Source organism: Phoca vitulina, unplaced genomic scaffold (genome assembly GCF_004348235.1).
Source record: "Phoca vitulina isolate PV1807 unplaced genomic scaffold, GSC_HSeal_1.0 scaffold81, whole genome shotgun sequence".
NCBI classification, from domain to species: domain Eukaryota; kingdom Metazoa; phylum Chordata; class Mammalia; order Carnivora; family Phocidae; genus Phoca; species Phoca vitulina.
The window spans coordinates 4,046,932-4,060,883 of NW_022589784.1; the positions used below are offsets into that span (position 1 = coordinate 4,046,932).

General features: G+C 54.0%; 1 protein-coding gene across 4 annotated transcripts in view; it reads left to right on the forward strand.

Annotated features, from left to right (window-relative positions):
• Positions 1 to 11,759, forward strand: part of SAFB (scaffold attachment factor B) — a 36,282-nt gene extending 24,523 nt beyond the window's left edge. For 2 of the 4 annotated variants that reach the window (XM_032394598.1, XM_032394600.1), the window contains 12 exons: positions 608 to 757; positions 835 to 917; positions 1,266 to 1,405; positions 1,581 to 1,669; positions 3,546 to 3,652; positions 5,515 to 5,805; positions 6,921 to 7,058; positions 7,494 to 7,536; positions 10,336 to 10,454; positions 10,771 to 10,877; positions 11,241 to 11,307; positions 11,446 to 11,759. In XM_032394598.1, coding sequence (XP_032250489.1) covers positions 608 to 757; positions 835 to 917; positions 1,266 to 1,405; positions 1,581 to 1,669; positions 3,546 to 3,652; positions 5,515 to 5,805; positions 6,921 to 7,058; positions 7,494 to 7,536; positions 10,336 to 10,454; positions 10,771 to 10,877; positions 11,241 to 11,307; positions 11,446 to 11,575 — 1,464 coding nt within the window. In that variant the 3' untranslated portion in view covers positions 11,576 to 11,759. The remainder of the gene's footprint in view (positions 1 to 607; positions 758 to 834; positions 918 to 1,265; positions 1,406 to 1,580; positions 1,670 to 3,545; positions 3,653 to 5,514; positions 5,806 to 6,920; positions 7,059 to 7,493; positions 7,537 to 10,335; positions 10,455 to 10,770; positions 10,878 to 11,240; positions 11,308 to 11,445) is intronic. The other 2 variants (XM_032394599.1, XM_032394602.1) reach the window with 1 other exon arrangement.
• The last annotated feature ends 2,193 nt before the right edge of the window (positions 11,760 to 13,952 follow it).

Genomic DNA, 13,952 nt, shown 5'->3' on the forward strand with positions numbered 1-13,952 from the left:
TTCAGGTGTTTGAGTCGGGGAACCAGCCCATTTGGAAACTCCCTTGGGTCTGAGTCTCTGTGTGGCGTAATGAGGATGAATACTGGCTTATGGGGGACCTCCCCTGAGCCCGGGTGCCTAACTGCAGCTTGCGAGGTCACCTGGAAAATTAGGTAGTATGTAAAGATGTGCCTGTGGCACCAGAAACCTCTCGCTGGATTTTGTTATCGCTCTGAGTAAGTGTCGTCTCTCAGGCTCCATCCGCAGATATGTCTTCTTGCTTTACTGCCCACGTGCTAACGGAATGCCGGCAGCGGCCTGCCTTGTGTTTCACCTCCTCGATGCTTCTCTGTACGGCCGTCCTGGTCCCCAGGAGGAGCAGCCGGAAGTGGGGCAGAGCCTCAGAGGAGTCGCAGTGAGGCACTAGCATTATCCTCCTTAGTTGTCAGGTGCCACTTGTCGGGCACCGGGTAACAGGGCCTCCCCCACAGTCCTCACCCCAGGGAGGGCGCCAGGACTCATGGATCCGAGGAAAGCAGCGTGAACTGTGATGCCCTGCTCATTTCATCTGGGGTTGGGGCAGTAGTGGGGCTCCTGTCTGAGCCATATTTGTGTGCTTTCCTTTGAGGTGGTGGGTGCCAAGGTGGTGACAAATGCCCGGAGTCCTGGAGCTCGCTGCTATGGCTTTGTTACAATGTCCACAGCAGAAGAGGCCACAAAATGCATTAACCACCTGCACAAAACAGAGCTCCATGGGAAGATGATCTCAGTGGAAAAAGTAAGTGGCTGTTTTCTTCCAGGGATGTGACCCTTTTAGGAAATAAGGTAATACTTGCATTTCATTCTCTTTTTCAGGCGAAAAATGAGCCTACTGGGAAGAAAACCTCTGAAAAGAGAGAGGGTGAGGGGAAAAAGGAGAAGTCCAGCACCAGTGACAGGTACTGCTCTTCTGTGAGGGAGCTGTGGCCAAGATGGTCCTTTTCTGTAGTTCCCGTTCTGCACGTTTTCCGTACAGCTGGGGGAGACTGCAAGGCCCCTCATCCCTTCATTTCTTTACGTTTGGTGGAAGGGTTTCACCGCCAGTAGCTGAGATGATTCGTTCCTGCAGTCACTCTTCCGGGGGTGCCTGGGGAGAGCAGGTGGGACTCCCTATTGTTCATCGTCCTGTCCATGCCAACCCAGGCAGCCTCCTGGTCCCGTGGTGCTCAGGGCAAGAGTCAGGTCGTGGCTGCTTGCTCTAAATAGGGGATCTAACATGCTTGTGTGTCCTGGGACGTTATTTCTAGGTCTGCGAACCTTAAGAGGGAAGATAAAGCTGATAGAAAAGAGGATGTTAAGAAAGGTGAAGACGGAAGCGGAGAAAAGAGTAAAGATCAAGACGATCAGAAAGCTGGCCCCTCAGAGCGATCTCGAACTACAAAGTCAGGTACTGTCACCGGAGATGCCACTTGGTGTTTGTTCTTCTCCTGGTTGGTGGGCTTCATGGTTTACTGGAGTCAGTCAGCAACACAAGTTAGATTTCTTTTCCATAGAGTTGAGTACTTTTTTCTAATTTGGGTGTTTCCTGTTTCTTCTGTTACACAACTCCTTTCTTCCTGTAGGAAGTCGAGGAACAGAGCGGACTGTGGTGATGGATAAATCTAAAGGTGTGCCTGTTATTAGTGTCAAAACATCAGGATCCAAAGAGAGAGTGAGTATTAATTTTTTAATTAGGGTATACTATTTTTCTCATTTCATATTTCTTTCATTTACATTTCTATGTAGTTTAGGGAATTTTTGAGCTTAATTTAAGAAAGGTGGTATATCTTTTCAAACTGTAGACGTCTTGACATTCTAAAAAATAGTTTTAAAAGCTTTCATTAATAATTCTGATGAGGAAATTTTTTTTTTTAAGATTTTATTTATTTATTTGACAGAAAGATACCAAGAACAGGAACACAAGCGGGGGGAGTGGGAGAGGGAGAAGCAGGCTTCCCGCTGAGCAGGGAGCCCGATGGGGGCTCGATCCCGGGACCCTGGGATCATGACCTAAGCCTAAGGCAGATGCCTAACCATCTGAGCCACCCAGGCGCCCCTGTTTTTTGTTTTTTTGTTTTTTAATTTCCTAAAGCTGATTTTAAAATTCATATGTGGTGGAGAAGGTTCCATAATAGCTCAAGGGTTAGAGCAGTGGTCTTATAAAATTCAAATATGGGACTGGTTGGCTTTTTTTTCTGAATCAGCCTGTATATGGCTATTTTATTGCCTCCCCTGAAAGTTTCAGCAGCTCTCCATTGTGCATTCCTAAACTCCTGTGCAACCCAGCCAGCCTTTCCTGCCTTTCTAAATCCGGTCTCCACTTTGGCTCAGTCCCACGTTCTTGCTCCTTGCGGATGCTCCACAGAACACAGAAGTCACAGAGGACCCATCTTAGGTTCTTACCACTTCACTCTGCCTGCTATTAGGGTCTTGGGCAGCTGTTGATATCCATAAGTGCAATTTTTGACAGTCTTGCAACTTGGGTAGATAGGGGTCCGGGGTCCCCAAGGCCACCCACATTCAGTGATTCACTCTAAGGACCACTGGGCTTAGCCTGTGGTGGGCACTCCCAGCTAAGATTGGCTCCAGTGGTACAGTAAGGACCACAGCCAGATCGTGGGGAAAAGACACAGGCAGCATGTGCAGGAGACCCGTGCGGGCTCCCTTGTGCTCTCTTCTGCCTGTGAGCTCACGCAGCCCTGAAAGTGTACCAGCACGTGGGCACTGTTCCTGCCCAGGGAAGCCCACCAGCCTGTTAGAGCCTCAGCACCCCAGGGTTTTATCAGGGACTGGTTACATAGGCGTTCTGCCAGATACAAACTTCCTGACTTCCACAAGGAAAGCAGGTGGTCAGCACAAAACACATTTGCGTGGTCTAGGCACTAGGTTCCCAGGCTCCAGCCTAAGGCCTGCCATGTTACCCTGTGCTGCAAGGTGACAAACCATTGACGCTCCTGCAAGCTTCCATTATGGAAAGTTTCAGTCTGCTTGTGTTTGTGCAAATGATCTCTGTTAATGTTATAATACATGTGATCTCTTTTACATTTATTTTACATAAAATGATTGGAAAATGGCCACAATTGAAGTACGAGCTCCAGGGCTAAGGATGGGAAGGTCTCATAAAAATAATGTGACCACACAAATCAGGAATCCTCCGATATACCAGAAGTAGCCATGGTTGGGCACTCACTGCCTGTTTAATTAGGAAGGGAAAGAACAAGAAGAGTAAGGAATCTATTTTGGATGCAGAAGACAAAGTATTAAAAAATTGGTTACGATCATTGAAAAGTTAAAAAGTTTAGTGCGGGAAGTGCTGCCATTTTGACCTTATTGAAAGTACTCAGTGGATAGTTTAGCATGGTGATGAGGCTCTTTTAATTATAAGGAAAACATGACATTTCTTAGGAGGGGAACACCTTGTTACCTGGTTGTTCCATTAAACATTAGTGTTCATTTCCAACCTTCATATTGGATGTTTGGACCTGGACCCACCTGATTCTTCTGTTGTCATTTCTGCTTTAACTTCTGGATGTTTCTTGGTGAACCAGGTTTCTAAGAGCCAGGATCGCAAATCGGCCAGCAGAGAGAAGCGGTCCGTTGTGTCCTTTGATAAAGTCAAAGAGCCTCGGAAGTCGAGAGACTCTGAGTCCCGTAGGTGAGTCTGTGTCCAGGAGTGTTACTGGTTTGCTTGTATCTCTGGACTGGTTATATTCGTGTCCTAGAGGGATAGTTCCAAAGTCCCCTGTCTGTGGAATATTGCTTTAAACCTCTTGGCTCCTTTGGCTTGCATCCTGTGGTTTTTTCCCAATGATCTTCTCATGCAGATAGGCCTGTCTCTTTTTGAAGATTATGGAAGGGAACAGCAGGGAGTTGGAATGCCTTCCTGGTGCAGTAGTGCTCGTTAACAAACATACCAAATGTGCTCCAGAAGCTGCGGAAAGGGAAAACGAGAAACAGTGGAACATATGCAGGGAGAGAGTCATGACAGTTAATTTTTCCTATCAAGAAACAATTCTTTATTTTTTAAAGATTTATTTATTTTAGGGGGTGGGTGGGGAGCAGAGGGAATATCAAACAGACTCCCCGCTGAGTGCAGAGCCCGACATGGGGCTCGATCTCATGACCCAGAGATCATGACCTGAGCTGAAACCAAGACTCGGACGCTCCACTGACTGAGCCCCCCAGGCGCCCCTCAACTTAGGAATTAAAAAAAAATCATTAGTAATATTGGCAGAGTGAGAATGAGTAGAGGGGGTAAGCTTCCTGCTTCCACGGGCAAGGCAGAAGGCACTTTTGTTGAAGTAACTGGCAAATAGAGCCACGGACCTGACCCATGTGCGTGTGGGACTGTAATATGTCAAAAGGGACATTTCTCACTAGTGACAAAAGGGTGGACTCCCCCAAATAGCTTCAGGTCACTTGCGTGTTCTTTAGACAGCACTTTGGGTCTCCAGCTCACGTCAGTGATAAAACAGTCACCATAAACTGGTGGCTGAATGTAAACATGAAGTCTGCATTTGTATAAAGTTAGAAGTATATTCAGGAGTTTAGGGTTGGAAGGAGAAGTCAACTAAATAAGAATGTAACTTCTGTTCATTTTGTGAAAGACACGTGAGAGATGGGAATAAACGTGATTTGAAATCACTGTAACAAGGCAAAAGTAACCTGACATTTGGAAAAGCGGGCAGAAGAGAGTTGCCCGAAGGGACAGGTCAGACGCCGCCAGCCGTGCAGCGTGGCTCAGCCTCACTGGGCATTGGGGTGCACGTGAGAGGAGTAGCTATTCTGGTCCAGACCACGGGCACAGTGAGGCCGGAGTATGCATTTCTGCGGGTACAAACATGTATCTGGAAGTGCGTGGCCAGGGCTGGGGGGAGACAGCCCGGCAGCCGTGTCCCCCAGCTGCTCGCCGTCACCCGCACGGGGTGCCGGGAGGAAACGCGCTGGGGTGCGGTTGCTATCGCTGGGGACAGAGTAGCAGCCGGGGGTCCCGCACAGCCTTGCCGGCCCCTCTCGCTGCCGCCGCAGGCCCCCGCCGGTCGGTCAGCTCGTCTGAACTTCTACAACCGCGTCCAAAGATTCGCCCCGTTCCCTGGTGACTCATTGAAGCTCACGGGTTAGGGAGCAGAGGTTTTCATTGAGACTTAGTTCGCTATGAAAAGGATGTTCTGTTGCTTAGTTTTAATCGGCTATTTCATGGAATGAGATGTTGAGCTCCAGAAAAAATTTCAGGGAGTGAGGCTGAGCTCCTATTCTAGCTGCCCCTCTACGTGCACACGCCTCTTTGCCCCGATGGCCCGCCGGGCAGGAACGTGGCTGGGGCGGGGCCCGCGCTGGCATTCCAGGCCCGCTGCCCCCCTTGCCCTCTCGTCAGTGGGCCTGCGAGAGCTGGAGTCCCGTAGGGGGAGGCACAGCCCCGAGTTCGCGTTTCTGCCGAGCCCCCCAGGGCAGGCCTGCGTTCCCGGCTCGGGAGCCGCTGGGTGGCCCGCGGCCCCTCCAGCTGCTACTCTCCCGCAGGGTGCGTGAGCGCAGTGAGTGGGAGCAGCGCATGCAGGCGCAGTGGGAGCGGGAGGAGCGCGAGCGGCTGGAGATTGCCCGCGAGCGGCTGGCCTTCCACCGGCACCGGCTGGAGCGCGAGCGCATGGAGCGGGAGCGGCTGGAGCGCGAGCGCATGCACGTGGAGCACGAGCGGCGGCGGGAGCAGGAGCGCATCCACCGCGAGCGCGAGGAGCTACGGCGCCAGCAGGAGCTGCGCTACGAGCAGGAGCGGCGGCCTGCGGTGCGGAGGCCCTACGACGTGGACGGCCGGTAAGTGGAGCTAAGTGGAGCGGCTCTCAGCCCACCCTAGCGGTGGCCTGGGGTGTTTAGAACTAGGGTATGGGCCCCAAGAGCATGTTACTGGGGGAGTTTTGTTTGAAAGGCAGCATAAGTGCATGCTACAGCCCAATTTGATGTCCTTTACGTCGTCAGGAACGTGAGACATGGTTACGGGTCGGTGGAGAAATGGTTGCACAAAGCAGTGCCTAGTAAAGCCTCACATTCAAGTCCTAGCACAAACCCCCGAGGAAGGAGTGCAGACTCCCAGAGCCGCACGTGACACCCAAGTGCTAAGCGGGTGGCCAGAGACCAAGAAACCCCTCCTTCGGGCCCCCTTTCTAGGCTTTGTCATCACTGTAGGGACCTGGTTTATTCAAAGAACATTCTTTTATTTCCCGGACATACCGATGTGATGTGTGAATACTAAAATGTTAGCCCCAGTGAAAAACAGGCCTGATTTCAATCCTGCTGTTGGGGAGTCGGGGGTGGTAGTCCCAGCATTGATCTGATCAAAGCTTTTCCACCTGCATCCCCACTTGGGAAAAAACACAGTTTGTATTCATCTTTTCTCAACTGCGTGGGTTAGAGAGGTCCCCATGTAGTATTCAGCAGGACTGCTTTTGAGGGCCTTCAAGTTATTTTAGGACTTCTGGCCTTTGTGCAAAATACTGATGCTGGGAGTTCATTACGGTCCTAAGTGTTTTGAAACCGTATGTTTCGAGTGCTTCTCAACGCCCTCGCACTGGTGTCTGCTGGGTCAGGTCCACGTTGGAGGAGAGACCATGTGCTAAGGAGAGCTCGAGGTCCCCGCTCACGCTTGCTTTCCTGATAGGTCGAGGCTGTGTGCTACTCCCAGAGGCGACCTGCAGAGGTGCTCGTGTGCCCACCTGCCCTCCTGTCAGGGAAACCAAGGTTCTGTGTAGGGGAAGCGGGGCACGTTAGACGAAATAGAACGGAGGCTTCCAGTTGGATTCCACATCACCCTGCCAGCCCCTCTCAGCTCGTGAAGTAACAGGAGCCAAGGACCAGTTGAGGGTCCGGTTCACCTACTTCCGCAAAGGTCATGAAGGTGGAGGAGAAATTGCACTTATTCCTTCACCTTCCAGGAGAGACGACGCCTATTGGCCAGAAGCAAAGCGGGCCGCCCTGGATGAGCGCTACCACTCTGACTTCAACCGCCAGGACCGCTTCCACGACTTTGACCACAGGGACCGGGGCCGCTACCCTGACCACTCCGTCGACAGGTTAGCCAGGCCCCCCTGGCCCTGCCGGCCCCCTTGTTGTCTACTCTCCTCTACTCTCCTCTTTCTTTTTTTTTTTTTAAGATTTTTATTTATTTGAGACCGTGAGAGAGGGAACACAAGCAGGTGGGAGTGGGAGAGGGAGAAGCAGGCTTCCTGCTGAGCAGGGATCCTAATGCGGGGCTTGATCCCAGGACCCTGGGATCCATGACCTGAGCCGAAGGCAGATGCTTAACGACTGAGCCACCCAGGCGCCTCTCCTCTCCTCTTTTTCTGAATGCTGAAGAACTAGGGTTGGCCCTTCTAGGCTTTATGGGCCCACTCGAACCATTAGAGCATGAATTACTTGGCTTCCATTTGGGAAATGTTTTGTTTGGGGGGAGCCTAACCGACCTATTTTTCTTTCCCTAACGTTTTTATGTAAATTGCCTTTTTCAGGAGAGAAGGTTCAAGATCTATGATGGGAGAAAGAGAAGGACAGGTGAGTCAGATACTCCAGTTGTATCCTGTTTTTGCCGTGGGATCAATTCTCCCTCCTTCGGCGTGTTTTCTCTCTCCTCAACTGAGGAGGAGGAGTCGTTTATCCTGGAGCCTCTTTAGGCCTTGACCCTGAAGTTCTGTCCACCTCTAAATAAGAGTAATAATGCCCTGTACTAACGGCTAAAGAGCCTTGGGCGTGTCGGACGGGCTCTGCTGGATGGTCATGCGCTGCACAGCTGAGCACGTGCAAGTCCAGGGCCGCGGAGGTCGAGCAGTGCTGTGCTGACTGGGTCCCCCTGCCCACGGAGCCTTGGAAAGCAGCTTAGTCTTGGCCACACCTGTGCTCTGCAGATTGATGGCATCAGAAAATAGGCTTGATTGGCTCCTTTTTCCTGTCTTAGATTTAGCTTGAGAACTTCCCCAAAGAGCATTGACTTTCGTGGGTTTATTTGGAAGATCAAGGGGACTGAGGGAAGGGTGTGGTCAGGGCATCGTTGGGCAGAATTGCCGCCCCGGGAGTTTCCTTTCCCTGCCTCTAGCACAGACCGCTCCATCCGGCTTTCTCCTCCCTCTTCCTGAGGGAGGCTGGGGGTGGCTGCCTTCCTTGGCCAGCTGGAGGGGGTTCCTCTGCCACCTCCGGAGGAATCCTCACATGATTCCTTTTTCTCTACTCCTGGAGGTAAACCTGAGATGCAGCTAAATGTGCACTTGGTCTTCTGTTTCTCTTTGGTAAAGTTGAGTGCGGTGGTCAAATGTCTCAGGCTCCAGAACCAGAACCAGAGTCGCATCCTGGTGCCAGCACTTGTCTCCAGCTGGAAATCGAGGGTGCTTCCTCTCCTGCACAAGGGAGTGGGACCCAATGGGCCAATAGCCATGCTAGCACAGTCCTTCACGTGGACCTCCTGGTCTCTGCGGCCTCCCTTGCCCATTGTTGTTAGTAACTAAAGCACTGCTGAAACCAAAAGGGTGTTTTTCCTCTTGCACAGTGTCCTAAATAAGACCCCAGTGCAGCCCTGGATGGCAGGTGGGGACAGGGGACACAGAAGGGGAACACTGGCACAAGCTTTCTGGTCTTGCTGAACCCTCACACGGGGTGGTCGGTTGGACAGAAGAGCGTGGCTACGTGGTGAAATACCAGGGAGAGCTAGAAGTGGGCTTCGTATGAAAAGTGTTCTCTGTCAGCTTTGTGTTTTTAGAAGGCTATTGATCAAAGATTATTTTTTTTTTTAAGATTTTAATTATTCATTAGAGCACGCACAAGCCAGTGGGAGGGGCAGAGGGAGAAGCAGGCTCCCCGCTGAGCAGGGAGCCCAACGCGGGGCTCGATCCCAGGACCCTGGGATCATGACCTGAGCCGAAGGCAGATGCTTAACTCACTGAGCCACCCAGGCGCCCCGATTATTCTTTATTAATATTTTTGTTTGTCTAAAAGTAAAGGAAGCGGTTTAAATCACAAGCTGTGATTTTTTAAAAAGGTGGTGTGTTTTGAAGGTTCTTTATGGAAGTGTTACTTTGGGGTCTCATTTGCTCGGCTCTTGCTCCAAGTGGCAGCACCGACTTTCTTGGACGCTTTGGCTTTTGGTTTTGCTCCTGGAAGGAACAATGCTGTATTTTGTCCATCGTGTACAGTGGCCCCCCCACCCCCCTACTATTGAGGGAGATGTCTGCACACATCTGGGAACGAGAGGCCAGGGGAAGCAAGGAGTGGAGCACAGTGGTTAGGGCTCCTGGTGTGAGCGCGAGCCCGCTCTGGCCTCAGGGACTTCCTGGTTTAATGGGTAAGATAAGCATGGATGGGAACAGCCACAGGGCGGCCGGCGCATTCATCCAAGGGCTTCATGACCAGGATTCCTTTCTCGGTCTTCTCACTCAGAGTATGATCCTGGCCCAAGAGAGGGCCAGGGCCACAGGTTGGATTCATGGGACAATGAGAGCAACGGTGGAACCAAAGCCACCTCACCGGCTCCCTGAGAGCAGGGGCAGGATTCAGGTGAAGGATGAGTGGGCATTTATTTCAAACCGCTTTTCCTAGGGGCGCCTGGGGGGCGCAATCAGTTAAGTGTCCGACTTTTAGTTTGGGCTCAGGTGGTGATCTCAGGGTTGCGGGATGAAGCCCCGTGTCGGGCTCCACGCTTAGCGGGGAGTCTGCTTGGGCTTCTCTCTCACTCTGCCCCCCCCAGCCCCCACATGCTCGCTTGCTCTCTCAAATAAATACTTAAAACAAATAAAGCTTTTCCTAGAATAGGAGGCTTTCTCTTCCATCCTTCCTTCAGATGGCGCCCGGAACGGGGTCAGGCATTCGTGTGGCCTGTGCCAGGCAAGCCGTTTCCACAAGCGGGGCCCCAGGGTGGCTGGCGGCTGGCCAGGGGCGTCAGGCCCGGGATGAGTTGTGGTAAAGGATCCCTGGTGGCCCTTTTGTTCTGGTGGTTCTGCGGGGCCGGAGCACATGCAGCTGGCATACCATTGTCTGTTCTTGGCGCAGGGCAGTTTACTAGGCCCAGTGCCCTTGTCTCCTTAGTGCCTGAATTCTCTCCACTTGGATTAGGGTGGATCTCAGCCCTCAGTTTCTTTCTCCATTCTGTGACTCCATTCTTTGACTGTCCTCACTAGTGCCCAGGCGGACTTCGGGGACGTAGCTGTCGTGCAGGCTAAAGGCCTGTGTGGCACAAGACCACGTGTCGAGTGCTTAGGAGCACTTCTGAACTCTCGTCATTGTGATTATTAGCTTGTTGCCCCAACGGCCTTGGGATCCAGGCTCGATACCGAAGCTTTCTTTTTGTTCTGGTTCTTTCACATCCAGCATTACCCCGAACGCCACGGAGGACCAGAGCGACATGGGCGGGACTCCCGCGACGGGTGGGGCGGATACGGCTCTGACAAGAGGATGAGCGAGGGCCGGGGGCTGCCTCCACCACCCAGGTTTGTGTCCTGCACCCCGCCGTGCTTGCGCAGGCCTCACAGGTCTCTGGCAGGATTGATGTGTCCAACTGAGGACTCTCGGTCTCAGGGAAAGATGAGGGCCGGCCCCCTGACCCAGCGCACTGGCCTCCGCTCAGGCCGCCTCAGAGCCCTGAGCAGCCTGGAGAGCCAGGTCCCGCTTCCCACGGACCCCCACCCCAAAAGCGATGGGGACTGGACACACAGAATGCTAAATGCACCTTCCAGAACCCACCACCCCTCCCACTGTGAAAGGCAGAGAAGGGGGCAATCCAAATCAGAGATATCTTTTTCCAAGGGGCAGACGTGACTGGGGGGACCATGGCCGAAGAATAGAGGATGACCGTGCTTGGCAGGGTGCTGCTGATGGAGGCATGATAGACAGGGACCACAAGAGGTGGCAAGGTAAGGCCTGGCTCTCGGCCGGGGTGTGTCTTGTCTTTGTGGAGAAGCATCTGGAAAGCTCAAGCAGCCTCTTGAGGGCAGGAAGAGCTTTCTCTGCTCTCCCCAAGACCACGAGGTCTTGCTCATCACTGGCTGGACGTGGGCGGGGGGGGGGGAACGGAGGACATTCACTCCTCTCTGCCTCGACTTAGGACAGCAGGTGTGTGCAATTCGTGTGCTGATGCCTTGGCCGGGATCTGCGGGTTCTGGGTTGACTGGGTGGCTCGGGAAAGGGACTGGAGTCACACGAGCCCCGTGTTGGTGTCCTCATCTCCACGCACTATGCTCGGAGGCGCTGTGTGAACTGTATTTTTTGTTTTGTAGGTGGCGAAAGAAGTATGTCTGGTCACTCTGGGCCGGGTCACATGATGAACCGGGGAGGGATGTCAGGGTAAGTGTTCCATGCTGTTTGTCCTCCTACTGGTCTCCTCTGCATGTTGGCTCACCTGGGAGAAGGTTTAGAAAGTGTGCCGGCAGGGCAGGCGCAGGGGCACGGGCTTCTGTAACCCGGGATCCGTATTGGTCGTAGGCGCGGCAGCTTTGCCCCCGGTGGGGCCTCGCGGGGCCACGTGATCCCCCGCGGTGGAATGCAGGGGGGCTTTGGAGGACAGAACCGGGGCAGCCGACCCAACGACACCCGCTTCACTCGCCGCTACTAAGTGCTTGGATCCCCGTGTTCTGTCACGTGGCTACAGGAGTATGTTCTGTTAGGAGTTATCTTAAACTGTGTACAATAATTTTTTTTATCTGCTGCCATATTGTAGCTCAATACAATGTGAATGTTTTTGTGTTTTTTTGTTTTTTTGATTTTTTTTGTTTTGTTTTTTTGTAATAAATGTGTTTCTGTTCACATACCCTTTATTTAAAGCGTTTTCTCTTTTTATTTCTCCTCTTCGTGTTAATTATACTTGGCGTTGTTGAGCCACAGCTCTTCCTTCAGGGAAAGACGGAAAGGGCAGCTTTAAGGGGCGGTTAGGGTTTCCAGAAGCCCTCTGCTGACAGCGCACCCTCTTGGCCTACGTGAGCCCAGGCCCGGAGTTCATGGGATTGTGGCCATTTGGTCCCTCTTCCCCCTCCTGGGCCCTTTGATGTACCTCAGGTGGTTCTGTCCCCCACACTCTGCCTCCATGTCCAGGACACACCCAGCCCTTGCTGAACAGGCCGCTGTGATTTTTTTTTTAATGCGGGTAAAATACACAGAACATGAAATTTCCCATTCTAACCACTTTTAAGTGTACAGCTCGGAGGCATTCGTATTTGCACGCTGCTGTGCAGCCATCCCCGACCTCCCATCTGCAGAACCTTTCATCTTCCCCAACCCAACTGTCCCTGGTGCTCACACTCCTGCCCCCATGCCCCCCCGCATCAACTCCCCACGTCTGTGGCTTTGACTCCTAGGATCTCCTAAGTGGAACTGCATCCCAGCGGGCTAAGATCTGACAGCAGTGTGCTGCCTCCCCAGGTCAGCCAGACTCTGGTCTCCTGGGGCCCGGCGTCTGTGGCCGTAGTGCTGGGGAGGGAGGCTGGGCCCACCCATACGGGGGAGCCGGGGTGACAGGGAGGCCTGCTGCCTCTTGGTCTGTGGAAGCGAGCTGGTGGAGTCCAGCCCTGTCTGGGGGAAGACAGACACGTGACCCAGCCTTCAGACTCTGTGGTGGGCCAAATAAGTCCCCTCCGGAAGGGGCCCGAGGTGTCCCCACCCTAACCCCTGAAATCTACGCATGGCACCTAACGCGACAAGGGGCTTTGCAGCCAGGATTCAGTTAAGGACCTGGAGATGGAGAATTATCCAGGTTATCCAGGGGGACCCAGGGTACGTGTGTCGCCTCTGTGAGATGACCCAGCCCTGCCTGCTCTGTGTTCTCAAACAGGTGCACCCTGCTCAGCCCGTTCCCTCACCCTCTCTCACCCGTAAACCGCGTGCCCCTCTCCCGGCCCTCACTGTGCGCACCTGTGCCTTCCCGAAGCCCTGCCTGCCTGCCCAGTCGCCGGACCCGCCCCCAGCCATCTCTGCTTCTCCGGAGCCCCCACCTCGCGGCCCCCTCCACCCCTGACACGGGCGTCCTGCGGGGGCTGCAGTCGCTCTTGTGAGCAGTGCGGCTGGGGCTGCAGGCTCGGCCGCCCGCATGGGCGTGAGCATGTTCCTTCCGTGGCTCCCTCCTGACCTACAAGGGCTGGATTCCCTTCCTGTGGGCATTGCCGGGAGTTGGCAGAGTGTGGCAGGGCGGCCCTGGCAGGTCCCCCCCCCCGCCGTGCCCAGGTCAGCCTCAGTCTCTGTAAAATGGTGGTAGTGATGATGGCGGGGTCCCGAGGCCTCAGGGACCTTGTGGAGCACATGCCACAGCCCCAGCCCCGTGTGCCCTGAGCACAAACCCTCCTGTCGTCGAGGCCCCAGGACTGGGTCCACTGGGGTGAGGCACCTGGAAATCCTGCACCCCGGGGAGGGTTGAAGCTAACTCCCTGGGTTCCAGGCTGCGCGCAACCTTCTCCACCTGTAAACGGAGCCCACGGTCGGCCCCCTTCCCTGGGCTGCAGGAAGGGCTCGGTGGAGGGTGCCAGGCAGGGGTGGGTCACAGGGCTCAGCCCCGACTCAGGGCTGGCTTCCCCCCAGGCAGCCCCCGGGATCAGGGATGTTCCCACGCTGCCCTTGCCCTGGACCTGCTTGTCTCTTTGCCGTGGCCCAGCACATGAGCGGGCAGGCGCCACGCTGGACATGGGAGACCCAGCCAGACTCTTCCTGGAGAGCAGAGTGGCACACTCGGGGCTCTGCCTCCCCAAACACCCCAGGCCAGGCCACCCATCCCCCACACACACACTCCTCCCCACAGCTCCCGTGGACACATGAGCTTCTCCTCCCTGGAGAGCCTGGGCAACGTCTTGGCTTCTGGTCTCTGCTTTCCTCACCGGTAACCGCTGTCCTCTCCTAGTTCACGGGCCTCGGTGAGCTCTGTCCCCCAGACCAAGCAACATAACCCCCAGAACTCTTAGAAACAGGGGGATCCCGTGTCAGCTCAGGGCACCATTGGTCAGGCCTGC